This window comes from Orbicella franksi, chromosome 11 (assembly GCF_964199315.1).
Source record: "Orbicella franksi chromosome 11, jaOrbFran1.1, whole genome shotgun sequence".
Lineage (NCBI taxonomy): Eukaryota > Metazoa > Cnidaria > Anthozoa > Scleractinia > Merulinidae > Orbicella > Orbicella franksi.
This window is the reverse complement of record NC_138155.1, coordinates 21,486,836-21,511,203: the sequence shown is the minus strand read 5'-3', so window position 1 is coordinate 21,511,203 and position 24,368 is coordinate 21,486,836. Positions and strand designations below refer to the sequence as shown.

At 38.0% G+C, this 24,368-nt stretch overlaps 2 protein-coding genes across 2 annotated transcripts; both read left to right on the top strand.

The window, feature by feature from the left end:
- The first annotated feature begins 2,769 nt into the window (after window positions 1-2,769).
- LOC145502203 (histamine H2 receptor-like) lies at window positions 2,770-3,711 on the top strand. Its single transcript, XM_081481461.1, has one exon. The coding sequence runs from the start codon at window positions 2,770-2,772 to the stop codon at window positions 3,709-3,711; it is 942 nt and encodes a 313-aa protein (XP_081337587.1).
- Window positions 3,712-7,444: 3,733 nt separating this feature from the next.
- Window positions 7,445-9,219, top strand: LOC145502202 (adenosine receptor A1-like). Its single transcript, XM_081481460.1, has one exon. It carries the CDS (start codon window positions 8,128-8,130, stop codon window positions 9,217-9,219), a length of 1,092 nt encoding a protein of 363 aa, XP_081337586.1. The 5' UTR covers window positions 7,445-8,127.
- Window positions 9,220-24,368: the final 15,149 nt, after the last annotated feature.

The following is a 24,368-nucleotide window of genomic DNA, read 5'->3' as shown; positions in this document are numbered from 1 at the left end:
AAAAATACGGGTAACTCTGAATTTTTGACAGATCGATGATTTAGCCTTAATCTGTATTAAAATAAGCTAACTAGGCATTGTTCCTGAAAAGGGAGAACTGTCTTATTTTTCCACACACTTTCTTTGTAATTCGTCTTTTTATATACAAAGACAACGATAAATAAGTCCTAAAAATCTGTAAAGTACCTATCATATGTGGTAATTCATGTCCTTTTAACGATAAACTGTCGTCGAAATTTTGCCAAACGGACCGTTTCCATGGAAATGGTCGCAAGCTGCTCATTTTTTTTTTCTTTTCGCGTCATATAATAATTACTTTCTAACCTGGCTTCCTCAAGCCCTTCTGCGGAAAATTGGCTCATACAAGTAAAATTCTCAAAAAATGGTCCACAGGGACAAAAATGTCTTTAAGTTTCTCTTGATAGATTGCTTTTGTGGTTGTTGGGATTGATAGTCGTCATTTGGAAAAAGTTTGACAATAAGAATAGACCAGAAATGAATCATATTAGTCTTTGAGGTTAAACAAGAGGCAAAATTACTCGCGTATATTTGCTCTCAGTTTGATTTCACAGTTTGTCCCAAATTTTTGTTGATCGATATTCTGTCTTGTGTTCATTTTAAAGCATTAATTATTTTGTAGATAAGCAAAGAATAAAATATTCTTTGATTCTAGTAATACTTTAGTCTCATTATATTTCACCTGAAATGTGTACTACTTGGTTCAGTGCTGCAGTTCTAGTTCCGTCAAATCGACATTTACAGAAATGGAACAATATCTAATGACACAATGACAGAGTACAGATCAAGCTAGGATTGACCACTTGTGTCAAAAATAAAAATATAACTTAAATTAACGTATGCCTATAAATCTTATCGTTTATGTGTTGGAAAATAAATTTTGACACCATTCGCCATTAGGCCGAGAGACTCTCAAAATGCATGCACTCGCCAGGTGTAATTTCACGTGCTCAGAAAAGGTCTCTTCCCCCTTCCCCCTTCCCTCCCCCCCCCCCCCCTCCTCCAAAAAAATTCTGCAATGATGCAAAAACCATACGTTTTTATGGTATCTCGTAATCACGGACGCCCAGCTTGCGTGTCAAGCTTTCTTGCTCTATTCCATTAACGTGTCGGCTCCTTAGGATCACAGACCGATTTTACTGTTTTATCCTCGTTTTTATCACCAACTTTTGACACTCCTTGGGAAAATTTCCACATTTCCTGAGGTTTAACTGAAAAAAAGCTAAACGAACAGGTGGCACTGCCGAGTTTGCATACATCCCTTGAATCGAGACATTGGAGTAAACTGCTTGTCGGCATAATCTGCAGTACAACAGACCAGCAGTATCACTTCATACAAGTTTAACAGTTATGTAAGTTATCACTTCCAGGAAGCCATATTTCATAAGTTGTGTACTAAAAAAACAAAAAAAACAAAAACAGGTAAAGAAACACTGATAAGTTTACGTTGAAAGATATTCTTGCCAAAATGGAAAATAAAAAAATGGTTGTTATCAATAGTTAACAGTTAAATGATTTCTCTATTATGAAGATCGTATCTGCCAAACGGGCAGTGATAATGATTTGTACTCGCCCAATGCTTTTCACATTCCCACTGGCGAGTGGGCGAGCACTGATTTCCAACACTGCCATTCTCTTCAAGTGGCGTGGTGAAATGAGGTTCTTTATAACCTGAGATTTTCCTTGCGCTAATCACTGCCATCAATCAAGCTAAACCCAAAGTTCTGATTAGACAATGTCATTCATAATCGAAAAACTGCATCTCATTGATAATTAGGCAATTTTCTTCATGAGCCCAAGATTGGTGAGCTTATTCATGAATCATAAAAGAAGAGTATTTTTCACCCGAAAGTGAGTGCAAGAGGTGGTTAAAATGTTTTTCGCACGCATAACAAAATACTATTTCTGCCTTAAAGACATATACTTCTATGGCAAAAAAACTGAAAATTATAGATAATTTCCTTTTTCCACTTGCGGCCGTTATATTTTCATTCAAGATGTTTCCTTTTTAAACATATAGGGCGAGAAAAGGAGAAAGATTTTGGTTGGCTGGTATTCCATTAGAATTGTGCTTTGTGCTTACAATATTTCCCTTGCTGGCCTGTTGAGGTGTTGAAGTAGAACAAGTCTACTTTGCCGAAGAAAATTTCAAGGTTCATTTCAGTACAAAAAGTGGAACAAACTAGTAAACGCGAATAAGCCATTTACTGTCATATTGGGCTGTATTGGAACCACTATTTTTCAAAAGTTTCAAAATGGAAGCGAAAAAACTCATAATATCCTTGAATAAACCATGTCGTAAAATTGCTACTTAAGTCATTCCGGACTGAATACAGATGGCATCTGAATAAATGGATGGCACTTAGTACCGTGTGTAGGAAAGAATCGTGAAGTGCCGTGTATAGAATGAGATTGCGGAGCGAACTATGATTGGTTAAATTCGTCTCTACTTACTGAGAAAAAAAGGCAACGCCACTTAAAAGTCAATTCCGCAACAGAGATTTTACGTACGTAATAGCATGTTAAAAGAATCGTTTTAATTGAAAGGAGGCGTTTTATAGAATCGTTAACGATCGTCCGTCAAACGTTCTTCCGACAACTATTTGTTTGCTGTCATCTTAATGGTGTTCACTCTAAAACTCTGAATCAAGATGCACGTAAAGGAAATGTCTCACCTGCTAGTGTACAACACGTTATAAAAGTCCTTTGAACATAACCACGCTTACCATAACCAAGAGCCAGTGAACAAGAATGGCGAACTTCACTGTAACCGAAAACACCACAATCGAGCTGAACGTTAACGAAGCAAGCAAATCCTCAATACTAACAGGAATAGGAGTATTTCTTTCAACCTTAAACATTTTGCTGTCCATCACTGCATCCCTGGGCAATACTCTAATTCTTGTTGCTCTTCATAAAGAGACTGCCCTTCATCCTCCAACGAAACTTTTGTTGCAATGTCTGACGATCACTGATCTTTGTGTTGGCGTTATTACGCAGCCACTCTACGCCGTTTTCCTTTTGTCTCCTGTAACAACTGGAATGAACTGGCAACTTATTTACTACATCGGTAAACTATGGACCGCTTTAAGCTTTGTTTTGTGTCAGATATCGATCTTTACACCCAGCGCAATAAGCGTGGATAGACTCCTAGCCCTGTTATCTGGACTGAGATACAGACAAGTTGTAACATTACCACGAGCTCGTGCAGTTATCACGTGCTTTTGGTTGATTGGGATTTCAGTTGGATCGATATATTTTTTAAATGCTAGTATTGCCTTTACTGTAGGCTTTGCGCTTACATTATTTTCTGTTATAACCTCCGTCTTCTCCTACTCTACGATTTTTGTCAAGCTTCGACAACATCGGTTTCCAGTGTACCCATTAACACAAGGACAACCCAAGGGAAAAGCAGGCTCTCTGAATATAGTACGATACAAGAAGTCAGTTTCTAGCGCAATATGGGTACAGGTGTCATTAATCATATGTTATGTTCCAATTTCAGTTGTGGTGATGCTCGGGACATCTAACCAAACAACTGCTAGCCAAATTGAAATTGCTCGACACATTGCAATAACGTTTGTCTACCTAAATTCGACTCTAAACCCGATTCTTTACTGCTGGAGGATCAGAAGTGTGCGAAAAGCAGCCAAGGACATGATCAAACAATTAAACTGCTGTAAATCAGCGTAGATCTGGTGGGGCAGTGAAGTAGATTCGGTGAAAAACGGTCTCGAAAATTTTGGTTCTGATGATTAGTACAGACAGAGCTCTCACGGTCTTTCTGAGTGCCTTAATTTTAAGATAGAGATGGACTTACTACAAATTATCATTGATCTCTTTCATGAATCATAAAATAAAAAATCTTGTTCATGCAAGATTGGGCTTAAGAGATCGTTATTTTACTTGTATTTTTGTTTTACTATGATTATGATTTTGATTATTGTTAACATATTTTGCAACCACTCTTTGTATTTTCCTTTTCTCTTTTGTACAACTGGAATGAACAGGAAAGTTAGTTACTTTTAGTATTATTTCTTAAGTTTAGTCGGCGGCGTGATCAGAAAAATTTACGTTGGTCTCAGGAAAGCCATTGGTCTCAGACAAAGCAAGTCAGCTCCAATAAAAACAAAATCTGGCGAAATCATGAAGGAAAACCCAAACAGATCGACAGATGGGTAGACCACTACTCCGACCCTTGTGCCAGAGAGAACCAAGGGTCCCAAGCTGAACCCAGTATTGTCCTATCTTGACAAGACCCCAACCAGGGAAGATCTAAAGATAGCTATCGACAGACTCCCCTCAGTAAATTCACGATGTAAGGACGCCATCCCTGTAAAAGTCATCAAGTGTGGCAATACAACACTGTTGAATCCGCTTTGGGAGGAAGGTGCCGTGCCAAAGGACATGTGAAACTCAGCCATTGTTACTCTGCACAAAAACGAGGGCGATCAAAGCATATGTAACAAATACTGGGTAATCTTTTATTTGTAGTCATCCTCGGGGAGCTGTTTGCCCAAAAAGTGCTCGTAGACTTCAAACGTTGGCAGAAACGGCACACCCAGAATCTCAGTGTGGATTTAGGTCTAACAGACATTGATCCACCATCGACATGATCTTTGTCCTGCGACAACTACAAGATAAGTGCAGGGATCAGCGACAACCTGGCATTTATAGACCTCACTAAGGCGTTTGACTTGATAAGCAGAGACGCTCTCTTTAAATCTCTTCCTCTGGTTGCCCGCCTAAGCCGCACAGCATCTTAAAGTCCTCAGTTTCGTGATGCTATCATGATGATGGAAACGGTACAGTATGATGGCAGCACCTCTGTGAAGCATTTAACATTAAAAGTGGCGTGAGGCTGTGTGTTAATTGGGACACCCCTGATTGTCATCTCTTTTGCTCTCCTTCTCAGGCATGCTTTCAAGGCATCAAGAAAAGGTATCTACATCCAAACCAGATCTGATGGCAAGTTGTGTAATCTCTTCCCCACGAGACAGAGATTTTGCCCTATTTCTGCTCGGTAAGAGTCGAGAGGGAACCTCTGCTCCGAACCGTTTGATTTCCTGTCGTGCAAGCTTGAATTACGTTAGCATATCGCAAGTCTCGTGCCGTTGTCATTCAAAATGTTTGAACGCAGTCAAATTTCAAATTATTTTCGACAATTGACTTTAATTGCGTCTTTTCCACCGCTTATTTGTTAGAGAAAATTTCATTAAGTTCTAAGAAGTACTGTGCGACAAAAGAAAAAGACGAATTAAACCAAATTTGGTTTCGTTCGAGACCACGCTGTCCAGCGCGTGCTTCGCAAAATGTAAGTTAGTTGCAGATCGATAAACAAACTGCTTTGGAATAATTAAAAACTTCAGTTCAATAACCTACCTATTAACCCTCGCATCATGCTGCTTTGACAATGAATAGCTTTGTAGGATGAATTCATGTTCAGCAAACGCAAAGTGAAGCCTTGTCGAGCCAGAATCGAGCAAAGATGAATCACACTACTTTCAACACTATACCCTTTGGTTGTGGTTTTCCCGTTTTTCTTGTAAATCCCGCAAACATTTCTCCTGATCTTCATGCTGTATTAATCGTCAGAATCGTCGGTCGTGAACTCTCTCACCTGTCCTCTCACCGCTGTACTCAACATCCTGGTGATGGTTGCAGTGAAAACCAAACCACAGCTTCGCACCAAAGCCAACATAGCACTCGCCTGTTTATCCACAACTGCCCATGTAGTTGGACTAGTTCTTCAACCACTACATATTGTACGCGAAAGTTCACTTCTCAGGGCGAAAACATGTTTTGTATCATAACCGACCTATCAAATACTTTCTCATTAATATGTTTACTGGCTTCATTCCATCATTTGGTGTTGATGACCGCCCAGTGTTGCGATTAACCTCTTTACTTGAGTATCACTGAAAGGGGACAAAGGATTAACAGAACAACAGATCATTTAGAGAATTATCTTTTGGTGTCTTAAAACTATTACATAGTTTGTTGTTAACTTGTTATACTGGTTATACATTTTTGTTTCCACTCTGAACTGTGAATTGTGTTGAAACATTAAAATTATTAAAATGTAAAAAACCCTGCGTGTGAGCATTAACCGAGCATTTTAGTGACTCTTTTTTGGGGGAAGTCGAGCATTTTAGTCGAAAAAATGAAGCATTAAGGTGGAGCATTTCAGTAGGGAATTAAAAGCATAATGTACAAAGGCCTAATGCCCCGGCTATAACTGGGGATTCAGAGAGATAATAATTCACCAGTTTTCAAAACAGCGCGCGGTGCGAAAAATATTTGAAGGATAACAAACACAATATCCTCGATTTGCCGTAAAAATATGCTGTTTTCATACTGGGCTCTGTAAATTTCTGCGAAACATTTCGACGAATATCCAAATTTGGGGAAGCGCACAGACCTAAAACTTGGAGAAGTATCTTATTTAGTTATTTTCTGTTACATCACAATTTCTTAGCTTTTTCCGCTGGATGGTTTTCGATTTATTTTTTTTATTGCGTGACAGTGAAAACTATCTGTACAAAATGTAGCAAACTGATTGGTTGCTATACGTAGAAAAAAGTTGTGATTGGTTCAGGGAAATCACGTCACTGTCACACCTGAATCAAGAGTCGCTTGTCCGGAAAAGAGAAATTACAGGGAAAGCAGAATTGAACTGCGAAATCTACTGATCTTATACAAGACGCTGGAAAAATCAAGTCAGTTTTTGTCATAGAACACCACCGTGAGCCGAAAAAACCTGGACGTTACCTTGAAAAAAGTTGAAAAATCCGCTCGGAATTGCGGTTGTGATCAACATTGACATAGGCGTTGGAAGTCATTCGATTCGAGCGTTAAATGAATGGAGAGTTAGTGACGTTGGAAATTTCTGTCCTCTGTGGTTGGAAATTATCAAGTGCATTTGATATAGTGTCGGTGACAATTGTTAGCTGCGATACAGACGGCCGAGAGCTGTAGTGTGCTTTAATTTGCTCGCTACTGTGCCCTGAAACTGACTGGAACATTCGCGCTGGAAAGCTAGGTTTGGTGTTTTATGTGATGTTTCTTTCCTGACACCAATCTGAGTAAAGAATTATTTTGAGACTGAGAAAAGTTGCACTTTTTAATTACATTAATCTCATAAACATTTTGCTTATTGGGTTTGTTAAATTCGAGGCAAAACAATGCCTTCTTTCCTTGAACTAATTTCAAGACCAATTTTGTGTTTCGTTTAGTCTCGTTCGACTGCCGACGGAGACTGTGCTCGAGTATTTTTTCCGAGCAATTTTTTAAAAGAGCCGGAAAAGTCCTTTTTTTCTCATTACTTGTTCTCGTACCTGTTCACAGCCTCGACAAGCATTTTCTCTACCTGATCCTTCGCCCAGGCACGTAAAATATTATCTTAAGGCTTAAAACCTTCCGCCATTTAAAAAGAAAACAGAGGAAAAATGATATTATATTGACGTTATCTATGCGTCTGTCCTCTAATAGATCGTAGGTGAGAACCAATCAAAATGCGAGAATCATTCGACTCCTTATATAAAGGAAAAAAGCTGGTGGTTGTGAGTATTTTTTCAACTTATAAACTGGGAAAGATTATCTTTCATGCTAACCCAAGCGCAGAAATTATCATTCAACCACGTACTAGTCGGAGAGGTTTATTTGTAAGTGTACAATTGTTTTCACAGCTGGTATTTTCCCATAGACCTCAATTGTTTTCACTCGTTTGAAACTAATCAGTGTAGTACATGGAATTCAAATAGGCCAAACAGTGTTTATCATGCCCGACTAATATGTTCCGCTTTCCCTTGCCACTTCAAAAAATAATTATTAATTAGTCTTCAGAAGTCATTACTTTTCATAATTTTTTCCACTTCAATTTACATATAAATCAATCCTAAGTAGGGTTACTTACCGGCCCACAAGGTAAATAGTCATTAAGTGATTAATATTCCAAATCAAGGGAAATGATACAATTTGGAGCACTGTAAATTGTCTACAAACCGTCCAATAAACGATTGATCATGAACTCATCTAAGTGGCAAACTGCAAAAGGCAAGCAAACAATCTCAAAGTGAAGAAGCCTTCACGAGTCAGAATCGAACAAAGATGAATGACACCACATCCAACACCACCTTATCTAGTTGTGGTTTCTCCTCTTTTCCTCTAAATCCTGCAAATATTTCGCATCATGTACGCGCTGTGTTCACGGTTAGAATCACCGTGAACACTCTCACCTGTCCTCTCATCATTTTGCTCAACATCCTGGTGATGGTGTCAGTGAAAACCAAACGACAGCTTCGCTCCAAATCCAACATAGCACTCGCTTGTTTATCCACAACTGACCTTGTTGTTGGAATAGTTCTTCAACCTCTTCATATTGCCAGGGAGAGTTTGCTTCTCAAAGGTGAACACAACATGTTTTGTACTATAACCGAGGTGTCAAAAGCTGTCACGTTGGAATGTTTACTGGCTTCACTCCATCATTTGGTTTTGATAAGCGCAGAGCGTTTTGTTGCGATTAAACACCCCTTCACATACGAGACCAAGGTCACTGAAGGTCGCATCATCATGGCCTCTGCTCTGGCCTGGGTTACAGCCATCATAATTCCCACCAATAACTTCTTGAACGCAACAAAACTATCTAAGACCATACTAGCAGTTTCTAAAATTTTTCTTTTAATTCTTCCCGTTTACTTTAACGTCTCTGTATACAAGGAAGTCCGTCGCAACGAAAAACAAATTGCTGCCAACCAAGTTTCTTCAGAAGCCAAGGAAAAGATACTCAGAAACAAGAAAGCTTTTTACGCCACTGTCATCGTAACTCTGGTTATTTTACTATGTTATGTCCCGTTGAATATATGTCTCGTTATTCTGTTCTCTTTTAAGAAGAGAATCTCTCCCAATGTAAGGCTTATTGTTCTTTATATTTTTACTTTATTGCCAGTACTGAATTCATTTTTCAATCCGTTAATTTACACTGTTAGAATAAGAAATTTTCGCACAGCTTTCATTCAGGTATTGTCAAGAAAAACTGCTGCACAAGCCGAGAAAATTGACAGAAAAATATTTGGACAAAGACAGATTGGATTCAACGGTAATATTGATGTAGGACAAGGAAATCGGACCTTTAACGATGAACAAGAACCGGCAAGGCAGGCAGATCCGAACGGCGGATGGAAAGAAACACCTCTGCAATAAAATCCAGAGAAAATTTGCGCACTGAAAACAAAAATGAATTAAAAAGTGCAAAAATTAAAATTTCATTTAGATGTGTAAAAAGATATGGAGGAAAAATAATTAACAAACGCTCCCTGAATTTCATAAACTCATTAAGCTGCTAATGTTTTATTGCTTTCTTTATTTTCTATTTATTTTTGATCTTGTTTATTTATCTGATGAGGTGGAATCTATTACATCCGGTTAAGAAAACAAAAATATAATAGGAGTTTAGAAAATACTTCTTCGTAATTACCGCCGATTCCTCGACTTTTCAAACTAATTTTCGTTTCGTTTGAAGGGTTCCAAAAATCTGTATTCCACTGTAATTTTCGTTTTCCCTATGTGGACCAAAACAATAAGCCTAAACGGTTTTTCACGCCATCTTGTTGGGTGGGTAAAGTGGTCTAAAAGTACAGTTTTTGCATAGGAATCGGATGGCAAATAGCTTTTTTAAAATATTGATTTTGCACAACCTATGAATTTCAACATTATCATACTAGGTAGTAGATTGTACTCAACAAATTCGAAGAATGTAGCTGAGCTAGAAGACGCTCAGTTAAGTTTTAAGTTCCCATACATTTGTCAATGATTTTTTCCCGCGAACCCCGTCTACCCAGCCAAATTTACAGACAAATGTATGTAAAATTAGAAAAATTAACTGAGCGTCTTCTAGCCAATCAACATTCTTCAAACTTGGTGAGTACAATCTTCTACCTAGCATTTTAACGTTGCGATTTACAAAGTGCGGGAAATTGGATTTTAAAAAAAGTTATTTGCTTTCGGATTCCCAGTCAAACGCTGTAATTTCTCACCGCTTTGCTCACCCGTCAAGATGGCGTTGAAAACTGCGATTCGGGCCTATTTCAAAATAATGCAAATGTACAGTCATCGTGCAAAAAACTGTTACCCGTTGCGATTTAACCTTCTTGAAGGAGCATTGTTGCATGATTGCGGTAAAAATCGTGTTTTTTTTCCGCGCTAAAAGGTGTATGAAAAAATATTTTTCCTAGGCAGTTAAGACAAATATCTCACAGCTGTTTGACGGAAAATAACCGGAATAACAAGAAAAATGATACACTCATTATATTTTATTCGAGTTGAGTTTATTTTCATTTTATCGAAAACTTGAATGTTTTTATATTTGTAAACTAACTTACTGATAATGTTAATGCGGAAAACTCCAGATATAGCAGACGAGGGTTAAGAAATAATTTTGCGTGTAACTGAAGATGTAATTAGTATTCTGTCAAAACTCACCGGACACTCAAAAGTCTTTTAAGCAAAGCTTTTCGAACTATTACTTGAATACCATTTACCTTTAAATTACAGCTGAGTACAAACTACTGTTCGAGTTTTATTGCTAACGCTGGAACTAAGCCCGAGAAAAGACAATTTACCACCAGTTTTTTGCAAGCTGTTAAAATGACTGCAAAAATGGCTCCAACCTAAACGACAAACATCTCTGTCGAAAGTAAGCAATATTATTGAACATAATATCAAGCAAGTTGTGTAAATCGGATGAAAGTAAAACTTCAAAAGGAACAAAGTTTTTTCATTTTTAAATGTTTCAATTTTGTTGTCGTTGTTTAATTCGTATGAGATGGGATCTTTTCATATTTATTCGGGGTACACAACAAAATAGATGGCCTGTGATACAGCCGCCTTCCCAGAAAGAAGAAATCAGAGAGAGCGAAAAAAAAAATGTATCAAAAAAGGACAAATAAATAGCCAAGCATCTCACTTAAGAAGGATGTAAAAAGTGTCAGTTTTTAACCCCATAATTCAGTATCTATTGTTCTATCGTGCACAAAAAAATAATTTTACTGAACAAAAGTAATTATTTCAAAATCAAACAGTTGTAAATGTATTATCTTGGAGCAGCACAAGAGAAGACACGAATCTATTTCTACACCCTAGAACACAAAAATGAATATTTTCAAATCTGAGTTTATAATTTTACCTCGAGTTTTGTTTCCCTTGCAGGTTCAAAAATTGAGGATTCCACGGTTATTTTCTTTAGCTTTTTGACCACGACAATTACATTTAATCTTGACAGCACAAAAGTAATTATTTTAAAATCAAAGTCGGTAAAATCCTATCCTTGAACAGCAAGGGGAAAAGCAGCACACACACACACACACAAAATTATAAATTTATATGTAATATAAAAATGTAATGGAAAACTTTGTTAGCTGTCGCGCTTTAACCTAATTGAAGAAACATGATTGCTACATGATTGCGGTTAAAAACTGTGTTCATTTTCTGCGCTAAAAGACTTAAAAAATACATTTTTTACTCAAAAAAATCACAAAGCTGTTTGACCAAAAATAACCAGAATTAAAAAAATTACACTTATATTATATTTTATTTCAATTGATTCCATTTCCAACACAAAACAGACGAGGGTTAAAAATAGTATCTGGTGTAACTGCCGATGTAACAAGTATTCTGTCAAAACTCACCGGACACTCAAAAAACCTTTTCAGTAAAGCTTTTTATGCACCAGGCTTAGCAGCCAAAGATGGCTGAAAATTGATCTTGTTCTGTTTGAAGACTGCGGGTAGGTCTACTTTTTTTTGCCTTTTGGTTGCTTGAAAAATACAACTACCACAATTTAATTTACATACGAAATTGCAACTGATTTGAGAGCTAGGGCTATGACTCTTCTAGTAAACAAATATTTCGACAAATAAGAGGTTCCTGAAAAAAAAGCTGTGCTGTGGGTATACAATATCTAATGGTTATGGATAAATATGGTGTACCAAAAGCACAGCTCTTTTTGCAACCCCTTATTTCACGAGATGTTGGTATGCTAGAAGAGCTATGACCCGGTCAACAGAATTCAAGGCGAGTCACAAGCCACCTGGAAAATAATCCCTAATCAGCTCTTGCACAAACATGGTGGTCTTGCCTACCTAACAAAATGCAACTTTGCAACAAGTATACTTGACCTTGATGATACGCTTCCCACATTTTATAAAAAAATGTTAGATTATTGGTGCGAGTTTAAAATCTCAACGGGCGTCGATTTCTAAAAACGAAATAGTGTGAAATAACAGGAAAATTCTTGTAGGAAAAAACCTGTTTTTTTTTTATTATTTTTATTTTTTATCAAAATTGGTATGACGCCGGCATTACCAAGATAAGCGACATATTAAACCAAAATCAGGATTTTTTGAAGTGGTATGAACTTGTGGTATGAAATAAAATTCGATTTGAAGGTTCCTTTCACTAAAGACTATGGCCAGGTTAACGCAATCCCAAAAAGTTGGAAAGCTTATCTTAAAAAACCTATTCAGAACGTCACACACAATACCACAGTCAACACCCTAAGAACCAGTTCTATTTACTCCTCTCTTTTAAACACCATCTTCGTTCCTCCCACTGTCGTAACCAAAATTCTACGCCACGGATTTACAGAAAATACCATCCAGAAGGTTTATCTTATGCCATTTGCAGTCACAAATGAAGGAAAAATAATAATGTTTCAGTATAAAGTTATTCACAACGTGCTACAAACCCGCGCTACACTTTATCGAGACGGCATTTCAGAAAGCCCTTTAATGCAACTTATGCAACGCAGAAGAACAAACGTTGCATCACCTGCTAATAAACTGCACACTATAGCTAACAGCCGATTTCTGGATTCTGTTTCAAGACTGGTGGTACCAAAAAACAAATGAAACAATAACGATATCCATAAGCCATATACTCTACGGCTGGCATGAGATGACAAAGCATTGGCAAGTCCTAAATTATTGTCTCCTGATAGCCAAACATTGCATTTTCTACACAAGCCTTCGCCGAGATGTTTTAGATTTTCAAAATTTTCTATCGTTCATTCCCGGAAAACTTGAAAAATTTAAAGAGATTGCGACTGCAAAAAAAGCATTTCCGAAATTTTATCGCACGTGGACTTTTTTACTTTAATTTTATATGCTGCTGATGTTTATGATTAATTAATATTTAATTCCGTATTTATTATTTAACTGTAATCTTGTACATATAGGGGATATAGTGTATTGTTATTAGTGTAAGTATGTAGTATTGTAAGTAATGTATTTTATTGTACTGTCAAAAAAAACAATAATAAAATAAAATAAAATAAAGAAGAGCTATGACCCTCTCAAGTCATTTGAAATTTAGCAGAAATAAAATGTGAATTCGCTTGAACGTTTAAAGCATACTTCTGAAAATAATTCACCAAAAAGGTCTTTATCATTCCAAAAAAGAAAATTCGAATTGTCGGTCCTAACATTAGATATTTCGTGTAACTATAACTACCGATGTAATTAGTATTCTGTCAAAAAGTTTTTTTTATGGATCAGGCTTAGCCGCTAAAGATGGCTGAAAATTGATCTTGTTCTCTTTGAAAACTGCGCCTCGCTTAAGGGGGTACACATTAGAAATAGCGGTCACTTTAATTCCAAAATTAAAGGCACAAAGATTTATTAATATGCTAAAACATAAAACTTATGCGAGAAGAGAAAATTTTACGACCAGTTTCTCGCAAGCTGTTAAGATGGCTGCAGCAGAAAAGAAAAAACACACCAGGAAAAGTGAGGAACATTATTGAACATCATTATTAAACAAGTTCCGTATATGGGATGAACGCAGAACTTCAAAGGTAACACAATTTTAAAATGCAATGAAAGGCAACTAAATAACATTATTTCCTAAATGGAAAACATTGGCACTGTTAATGGCTAGATGTCAGAAAGAGAAATTCAGATCACTTAATCTTAGGAAACGATGCTTATCATTCTCCTTATTTACTTCAATGTCTCTGTATTTAAGGAAGTCCGCCGCAACGAGAAAGAAATTGTTGCTAATCAGGTCTCTTTAGAAGTGAAGGAGCAGTTGCTCCAGAAAAGGAAAGCTTTATACACGACTGTTATTGTACTGCTAATTATCTTACTGCATGTGTTATATTCCATCAAATATCTGTGCTGTTATTATGATCTCTTTTAAGGAAACAATCCCTCCCAATATAAGACTTACTTCTTTTTATCTTTTTACTTTATTGCCAGTTCTGAATTCGTTGTTAATCCGTTGATTTACGCTGTTAGAATAAGATATTTTCGCGTAGCTTTCATTCAGTTGCTGCCTAGGAAAACCGTTGCACAAGCTGAGGAACTTGAAAGGAAAACCTTTGGAACAAGACAGATTGGAGTTAGAGCTAATGCTAAACAAGCACAAAGTGGGACTAGCCGGAAAGATACACAACAAGGAAATGACTCATTGGACAACAAACATGAAACTACTGGGCGGGCAGACCCGCAAGACGCTTATGAAGAAATAACTCTCTAGGCAGGGTGCCCGGGCTAATCGGGCTACCCAGTTAGGATGGTTAAAACATAGCCCGCCTTTACATGCAACTGACCTTAGCGGGATAATCAATGCACTATCTTTTGAGCCACCGCTAAGCAAAACAAACAAGATGGCGGACCAAATAAACGTCTTAGCGGCAAGTTTAGTTTTATTTTATAACTCGATTCACTAGCCGCTGCTTTTCATTGACTAGGGCTATTACTTTGCACTATACATACAGATATTAAGCGTAGTGACCAGAGGCAAGTAACGTTAAAAGCTGCCTTGAAATGTAACGCTACTTTCGCGGCCTTCACACCTCGGCTAGCCGGGTAAGTCGGCATGCACCATTTACAAGGCAAAAAGATAGCCCCCCTAGAAGGTTGCAAGAGGCAAATAGAGAAGGTGCCCTTGGAAGGCAGGTTACCCTGCGTTTTCTAAAGAAACATATGAAAAGTTGTCTCTCCCAGGGTTGTTCGGTTAGCCGGGGAGACATGCACGAGACATGTCAAAAATAGTTGTGCTAACCCTCGGACGTACAAGGTCCTTATGGGGGGGGGGGTGGCATTCACCCCCCCCCCCCACCTATAAGGTTTTTTCCGAAGTTTTGAAAAGACAATTTACCCTAGGGGGCTGAAACTTTCAGCAGCTGTTCCTTCATTCTCTGCGGAAATTTTGATATGTCAATTGTGTCCATCATTTTTGACGTTGCCATGGCAACCATCAAATTTCATGTAGGTCTGGCCAAAAATCAACTTTTTCGAGATAATTCTGTAGCTTTTCTCCAGTTTTCTTCACCAAATTGCAGTAATTCATGGCTATGTACATTTCATAAGCATTCTCTCTTGATTTTGTGTTAATTTCCGATATTTCTTGACTTTTTAAGAAAATAGTGAAATCCAAGATGGCGGGTCAAATGACGTCATATGACGTCATAACCAACAAAAATGGTATCATCTTGTAGAGCCAGCTCAGGGCGATCTAATCAGAGCAATTTTATTTCGCTGTGCCTTATCAGTGCGAAAATTCAGAGGGGTTTTCCATCCACCCCCCTCCCCACCCGAGTGTATCACGGTAGGGGTATGAGTTAGCTTGTACGTCCGAGGAATAATCCACCGTAAGGTGCTTAATAACAAATCAGCAGTTGCTTTGTTCCCCTCCTAAAGTGGGGCAGTCCTTTGATATAAGCTTGTTATAACGCAGCAACCGTAAAGTCTTTTGTCCAAGTTGAAACTCCGAAATACAACAGGAAGTAAGTGTCTGTTCTGGCCCCCTTTAGCACTGGTTTGTTTCAACAGAGATGATATGTAGAACGTATATTTTCCAGGTGATATGTACATTTCGTCCAGTGAGAGTTTCTGGAAGGTCTGAGTTCTCTGTGCTGAGGGAAAACCCATCAGCATGAGTTTAAGGGTGAGCTGTTTTAATGACATGCTATTAAAAGCTGGAAAAGTTTTGAGGTAAATCCACCTGTAAACATGTACCTGCAGATGGCGTAGTGCGCGCGCAAAACAAGTACGAAATACGCAAATTTTTTACTTACTGGGTAGGTTACAAACGTAACGGGCACCGTAAAAGTTTTCAAAAAAGATCAATTACTTTAAAAAACGCGTGGTTACCCCCACATTTCATGTTATGAAATGGAAGTGGCAAGCCTATTCAACACGTGATTAGTTTCAGGTTGTGAGCAAAAGGTATTTAGACTATATTTTAACTGAACCAGATCGGAAGGCTGTCAGAGACTCTAAAAGCGCTGTTGCAACGATTTTGTCATTAAAAACATACAAAAAAAATGGTTTCTATGTTACCATTTACCATGCAGTTTTAAGATCTTGATAAATGTGTTTGCTTTCTGTTTGTAAAGGTGAATTCGAAGGAAATCTGTGAAGAAATATCCTTTCCCTTTTTTTTTCAGAAAATGCTGATGTCAGCATTTTTGTTGAGATTCAAGGCTAATTATCTCGAAAAAACGCGTGGTTACCCCAATTTTTCTTTGTGGATTCTAATAGCCCTTCCAAAGGTCTACTTTTCCCACGTGGTCCTTACCTGGCGCAAAAACCTTAGTATTTAGTTGGCACCGTCCTTAAGGTACTTTGTAATTTAGCCTTGATGCAAACATGTCTATGTCAGGCTCATCCCACTTTGCCTTAAGTTCATTGAAGACGGACAATGTTACTGTTGTGAAAAACTCGGCCAGCCCTGTCCGCCTCTCTGTTTATTTTGCCTGGTAAATGGGATATTGACAATGTTAGGTGCCGGGCCATGCACCCCATAAATACAGTCTAACTCCCGTAAGCGCTTACTGGAGGTGTTCGCTTACGCGAGCTTAGACCATATTGGGTCAAAATTTCGCCTCATTAGCATATGGTAACTGCAGAGACTTACCCATGTTTTAAATGCTTTATTTGTGTGAAAAGTTCATTTCGAGAAAAAACCCGGTACTTGCCATTGAGAAATTTCCGTCTCTTGTACCAACCAGATAATGCGATAATTTCCGCTGTATTATCTGCTAAGTGGTCCCTTACGGGAGGTAAATCAAAGGCTCCCTGAGCCAGCTCATGGATGAATAGGCCAATTCCAAGTTGACTCTCACCTTTGTGACGAAACGAGTCTTTGTGCGAAACTGTTCCTATGAAAATGTATGTCACCTGTACGTTCATCCTCATGAAAATCAAATCATTTTAATTTTACGTGAAACGTTCTGCACGAGCACTCATCCTGAAAAGGGCCAAACGGCAACTCAGAAATGGAAGTAAAGTCTGCCTATGAGCCAAGTGGCCCGTGAGGCCGGCACTTCTCTCGGTTTCTGTAGCATGAAGCGACTAGGAGTATTTTTATTACCCCCTGTATGGGACGCTAGTCCATCGAAAGGTTACGCCCCAACATTATATTTGCCAGTACCTATTTAAATACCTGAGTGGAGAGAGGCACTGTGAGAGTAAAATGTCTTGCCCAAAAACACAATACAATTACAATGTTCCCAGCAGAGCTCAAACCCAGACTGCTCAAAATAGAAAAGAAATACAAAAATCAAATAACAGGTTGTATACACAGACTACTTAAAAATTTAAAAATGGCTAATGATTAATTTTGATTGGAACTGGAACATTGTTATTATATTAACTTGTACATGATATAGTGTCAAAGAATAACAACAGTCTGTTGTAAAATGAAATCATTGGATGAGAGTTCACCATATTTACCAGTCAGTCCAAAGTTTACTGGTGTTGGTTATAATATATGTATAATATTAGTGAGTCGGAGTGCATTTTGGGCCAAGGTAAACTGGTTATGGTCCTTGTTCAGTTAACGTTATGAAACAGCTGTATGACAATTATGCAAAAATTATAATTCATGATTTTGACATTTATTTTCGACAACCAAATTGAGAATGCCAAGACTTTCAAGAGTATTTTGCCCAATTTTACTTAAGTGAGACTTGGATATTGGCAAAATGTTGTTTACTTTAAGCTATGTCAAACATGAACAATTTAATATTAGCTTGCTAGTAAATGGAAAATCTATAGAAAGAAAAGTAATTCCTTCAATATTACAAGAATCATGTCAGACAGTTTTGTTTCAATCTTGAACCTGAAGTGAAGGGGATGCTTTTATTTACCACTTATTTATTTTACTATATAACTATGTCCATGGGGAGGAGGAAGGGAAGTAACGAAGTTTCATTCAAGGAAGGTCAAAGCCCTATCCATTTTACATAGTGTTTTTGACAAGAAATTTTTCCCTTTCAACTGCATTTAGCTTCTAGCTTGAAACACCTTTCACATACTTAATGTGGCCCCACTAGATCTTATTTCTTGGATAAATAATCAGTTAATGTTTGCAATCCCCGTCCTGTTAAGTCTTATAATACCTCCAGCCTGAAAAAGGTGCACCTTAAGTCAACTGTAGGGAGAAGGCCGCCATCTTGGTGCAATACAATAATAAGGGTGCTAAATACTGTAGTGTATGTATGCAAGTAAACCAACAATAATTTTATTTCTTGGAAACAAAAATCACAGCATTTTATTCCTATATATCTTGGTAATTGTTTGTGCTAATCTCACTAGCAATGCAGTAATATTCAAAAGGATTGCAAATATCTCTCTTCTAATAGGTTATTGCAATGATTACAGAACATACTTATGTTGACAAGTATCAAGCATTCTCTTCTCCATAATTATTTCAAGTTTTGATTTCAATTTGTTTAAGGGCCCATTAACCGATCTTTTCGAGCCGTTCTAAGGTAAATTTATTCTCAAATAACCTCATCATTTTTACTTAGTTCAGAGTTATTTCCTGTGTTTCAACTTTTTCATGATTAGTAACACTAGTGATGACGTCATCAGGCCACGCCCATGGTCATGTGACTAATACTGAAAAAACGCAAAGGCTCCCAGGCAAATTATTTTATCGGGATTTTTTTCATTGATTTAATATTTTAATTTAAATCCTCATTACGCTATGCATTGATTTTGTTTCATTTCTAAAAGGTCAGATCTTGAGAGAATTTCAAAATATTAAAAAATTCGTTGTTTTCTGAAAAAAGCAGGATTTTGTAAAAGGAATGCATAGCTATCTTTTCAACGTTGGCTTTGATCGAAATCCGTCGAAAAAGGCTGGATTTAATGAAAAACTGCGTTTCCTTTAGCATTTAAAGAAACCGGAAGTGCGCCCGATATATATTGGAAGTTACAACCTATCAGCGCGTGCGCAATTTACACTACCAACGCACTTTGGTAAAATCAAACAAAGCCACACGGAGTTTTTTCTTGCTATTGCTCTCGTTGTTCTGTCCTTTTCTTATTTTGTGTCTGCTTGTACTTTTTTTACTTTGCATTTTGTGAAACACAAAGAAAAACATCTAAAATGTAAGCGAATTTGCAAGTTATTGAGTTGTTTTTATTTTCCGCGCTCAGGCTGACGTAAGTAACCGGAAGTGAAATTTCACCTCCTTAGCAACGCGCGCGAGCGCGCGCATAAATCGGTTAATGGGCCCTTAAATCTCTCATTTCTAGAAGTAAAAAAAAAAAAAAAAGAACACTCTACATCACCAGCCACCATGCATCCGGCTTATATCTGATGCAGATGGACAGCATATATCTCTCTTGCAAAAAATAGATCTACACAGTCTCTTGGACTTAATTGCTTTAATTTGTCCGTCCATCACTAAAATATTTCAACATAGCTTGTATTTACTCGATCGTACATGTAGGTTGACTCGCATACCATCTGTGAAGAAATTTTCCCTCTGGTCAAACTGCATGGAATACAAAAGAAATGTAGTGTGAACGACAACAGAACGAAACGATGAGGCAAATCGAATTTCTTACTTGAAGTATTTTAAAATAAGCTTACTAAGTACAAATTTCGAACTTCCGTAGGATACTAACAGGGCAGAATTTCAATATGTGTATACAAAATAAAACAATAGAGAAACAATGAAACTAAAACTTAACAAAAACTTAAGCTTACCTTGGACTCCACAAGGAGAGAAAGCGAGTGGAAACCATCAAATTCTCTTGCCAAGAAAAAATGCTTCGAGCTTAATTTGCCCATATGCTAAGTTAACACGATCCCACTTTCTGACTTTGTCTTCCAGGGTTTCTTGTATCAATTCTTTGACCTCGCCGACCGCGTTGTTGTGACCGATACATGACCACAGTCATAAATACCTCTACCAGCTTTCATTTACGTGTGAGCAAAAGCCGATAGGCAAAAAACAACATATTTACGAAAGAAAATCACATGAAGCCAAAATGGCCGACTTCAGGGTGCCCGACATACTCGTACCCAGGCTCTCGATTTCTTGGGCAAAAATGTACGCCTTTCTAGTCCCCCGCGTCTTCCCCTCGTCTTCTATTTCGTCAAAAAACCTTCTTCAAGACGACCGAACACTCTTGGACAAAAACATTACTTAGTAGGAGAAGTAGCAGATAATTGTTTAATCCGGGTTTAATGAATAAATTAATCAGAATCGAGTGAACGAGTGAGTGAGTGAGAGAGTGAGTGAGTGCCATTCGACTGCCTTCTAAGCTCATGGAAGACTACGTCATCCATGAGCAAAAACAAATGAAAATCTTTTAGCTCTGAAAGTGGTCGCGGTCGCTTACGAGAGGTGGTCGCTTACAAGAGGTTCAAATATAGTGAGTTGACTTGGAAACTTTTGGTATTTTGGAATACTGGTCGCTGAGGAGAAGTGGTCGCTTACGAACGGTGGTCGCAACCGAAGGTTCGACTGTATTTCTCTTGTCATGTCATCGCAAACTATAGATTTCGTATCACCTATATTGCGGATGAAGGAGACAGCAGTTGTATTTTCACAAATCACTTTTATTTGGCAACGTTGCACATGGTTGCAAAGAGACTGCACGGCTAACAGAATTTCCTTTGTCTCCAAATAATTAATGTGGAATTTAGATTCCTGGTATGACCCTCTATCACCCCTTCCCAGCCTTTCAGTTAGCTGTCTGTCATGAGTGTTATATCAGGGGGTTGTGGAGTAATAGCTTTTGGGTATTGGTCAACATCAGAAATCCACCATAGCAGGTCCTGTTTAGACAGGGGTGAGAAAGGGTCATTTTCACTTCAAGGTCCCAACCATCGCACTTCAAGGCATCAGTTTTGTCATTTTCCAGAGACCTATAGATCAGAGGTGCATACTGCACACCTGAAAAAGCTCATACCATGAGGCCCTCTACAGAGGCCACCTCTTTAATTGAAACTGGCTCTCGATTGTAAGGTAAGGTAAGGTAACTTTATTTTAAGTCGTAAACGTAGGGAGTGGTTACCCAATCTCCCGAGCAAGGCGCTCATGACAAAAACGTGACACTTGGATTTGATCAGTGTCTGCTTTCCCGGTGACCATAGAAGTGGTCATGTTCGGAGAATTTAGGGTAAATCCCAGAAAGTTGACTACTTGGGTAGGCGTGGTGGCAGATTTTGTGTCATGAATCGTAAACCCCAGTGATCTGAGCAGCAAAATGGTATCATTAATTGCCCTTGAGAGTTCAAGAGGTGTTGCTGCCAGTAAAAGGAAGGCTGATTTCTCATCGTTATACTTTTCAAGTTTGGCTGATGAGATCTCCTGTGAGATCCAACGTCGAAATCAAGCAGGATCTTCGTTCACGGCTTTACAGTTTATTAAGTTTCTCAACAAGGACCAATAACGCCCCGTCCCCCTCTACGGCTCCGTACACATTAATCCTTCACGAGAATGGAGCTTTTCGAAAACGCTCCTCAAACCGGAGGAAACTGAAAACACTGGCTGTACATTTTAATCTGGACGGTGCTTTTCGAAGTCGATGACGTTGTAATAATCGTGTGATTTTCTTGCCCGAGTTCTGTCACAGCGTTCTACCTACTTGCGTTATGCCCGTCTTTGCGTTATGCCCACTTGCGTCATGCCTACGTGTGATTTACCTGCCCGAGTTCTGTCACTGCGTTGTGCCTACTTGCATTGCGTTATATGCCTCTTTGCGTTATGCCTCTTTGCATTATGCCTCTTTGCGTGATACCTCTTTGCGTTATACCTCTTTGCGTTATGCCTACTTGCGTTATGCCTGCGTGTGATTTCCCTGCCCGAGTTCTGCCATTGTAACGTCTGTAACTGCTTTACTGAGATTTTCATTACCATACAAAAACCACCAGTAGTACCATGTTCAAACAACGAACGATCACCTGTCGTGTTTTGAAATTAGTCTCTCGGAAGACTTCGATGTTTAGGGCATGTAGAGTTTTTGAGAATTCAGTTCAAGATGATGTGACATGAGTTCATGAGCAAGCTGTATGTGAAACGAAAGAAATCATTTACATGCAGTATGAAATCACCGTCATTTTTGCTATGGAACCCACACCAGCATGAGTAAACACCCCCCTAATCTACCCTGTCTAATATCTGCTTCTTCAAAGAAACAAGAAAAAGAAAAGAAAAAAAAAATACAAATTATTATACATATCTCAGAAAGTTCTGCATCCACGCCAAACAGGACTGGCTAAGGGAACAGGTGTAGGGTAGGGGCAGAATATAAAGGGGAGGAGGGGGAATGGCCCTTTCTTCTGGGATTCTACACTACCAAGAGGAACTTATAGGACTTGTTTTGTTCAGTTTACAGGCGCTTATTCTTGGTTAAGGAACAGAATGAACCTTTCTGAACCTACAGAAAGAGGGCCCCCAAAACGCGTTCCGAAACACTGCAGCACAGTGAACATGATAAACACAAGAAGCATTCTGCATTAAAAGACTTTATTAAATTTACATTTAAAATTGTAATCATGTAATTAAGCCACATACAATTTATCACAACTTTGCTATTGCTATTCCAATATCGACAAGCTTACTTTGACATGCTTAGTCACGTTGGAATAAATTGTAAGAGTTGTAATTTAAAAATAACTGAAATTGTAACAAAATCTTACTTTGCTGAAACAAAACAACAAATGATAATATTAAAATAAAGCTTTGTAACTCGACTTGAAATATATTGATCACTTTGCTTGACTTCAAACTGTTATTATCAATGGAAACTGTAAACTGGACTCGATCATATAACACTTTGTACTTATTAATTCCCTCAAGTACCACTTGGTTGGAAACACGATGCTTATTTCTCGCATTTCTCTGAGCACGTTGTTACGGAATGGCGCCAGCAGAACATGTTTTCATCCTAGTTGTGCACACCTTGTAACAGCCTCGTTTGATACCTAGAACAACAAACAGAAGCTCAGTTAAAAATTTGCTATAAAATTGTGTTCATGATGAGAGCTGATGGCCGATTGGGAGCCACCGACGGGGCCCTTTTTGTAGCCTGAACCAGTTACACTCTTTTTTATTGTAAGAATATTGTTTTTCCGGCCAAGGCTTATTTTTTTTCCTATTTTAGGCTGAAAATATTCTTGTGGATATTCTTACTTATATTCAACCCCTCTTAATAGTGACTGAATCTTTCAAGCCAAATTTACAGTTTTTGGCCTAAACTAATTTCGCAAATCCAAAATGTTAAAAGGTGAAATCAGTATACATTCACGGACATTGTCAGTCTTTGAAACGCGAAAGAAACGTTTCGGAAACTTCTGTCACGCAAGTACATTTGGTAACAATTTAAATTGAGGAAACTTGTGCGTCCATCTTGAAAAAACATTTTAAACAAATAAGAACCGGCCTTTCTCCTCTTCAAAATCAATGCATGTGATCGATCAATACACTTTGTTCTATCCAAAACAAACCACAGGCCGCCTGGAACTATTGAACATTGTTTATGAATCTACCAGCACACAAATAACAGATAAAAATAAAAATATCTTCCAATACAATTAAACTTACCATTTTTCTCTCGTGAAAAAGCGTCAAGTCTTCTTTCTTCTTGTAGCTGTGCAAATGAGTAGTATAAATGCAGGTTCATGTGAGCGAACCCTTTTTATATCACCTGAAGGTTGCACAATGTTTTTTTTATTATTAACCTGATATCAGGAAATGTTACTCTTTATAATTTGACCTGACCTTGTTTCAGTGCATTGCTGGCAGAGTTGCTTTCGTTTTTGTCGATCGAAGGTTGTCTGCATACTGTCCTCGTTTCAGCACTTCTTCCTTACATAAATGCACAAAGCCTACCGTACTGTAAAGAAATTCTAAACCAGGAAGCGTCAGAACTAAAATTTCAGTACTGGATTAAGAATTGTTTTAGGGGAAAATTTAGCTGATTTTTAAAGTGACAAACACTTGCTCAGTTAGCAATGAATTCATCATTTTTTGGATTTATTTCCATGGCTCAGAAGAGATAGTTGTTGCGGCAGGGTTACTTTACAGTAGACGATTTCCCGTA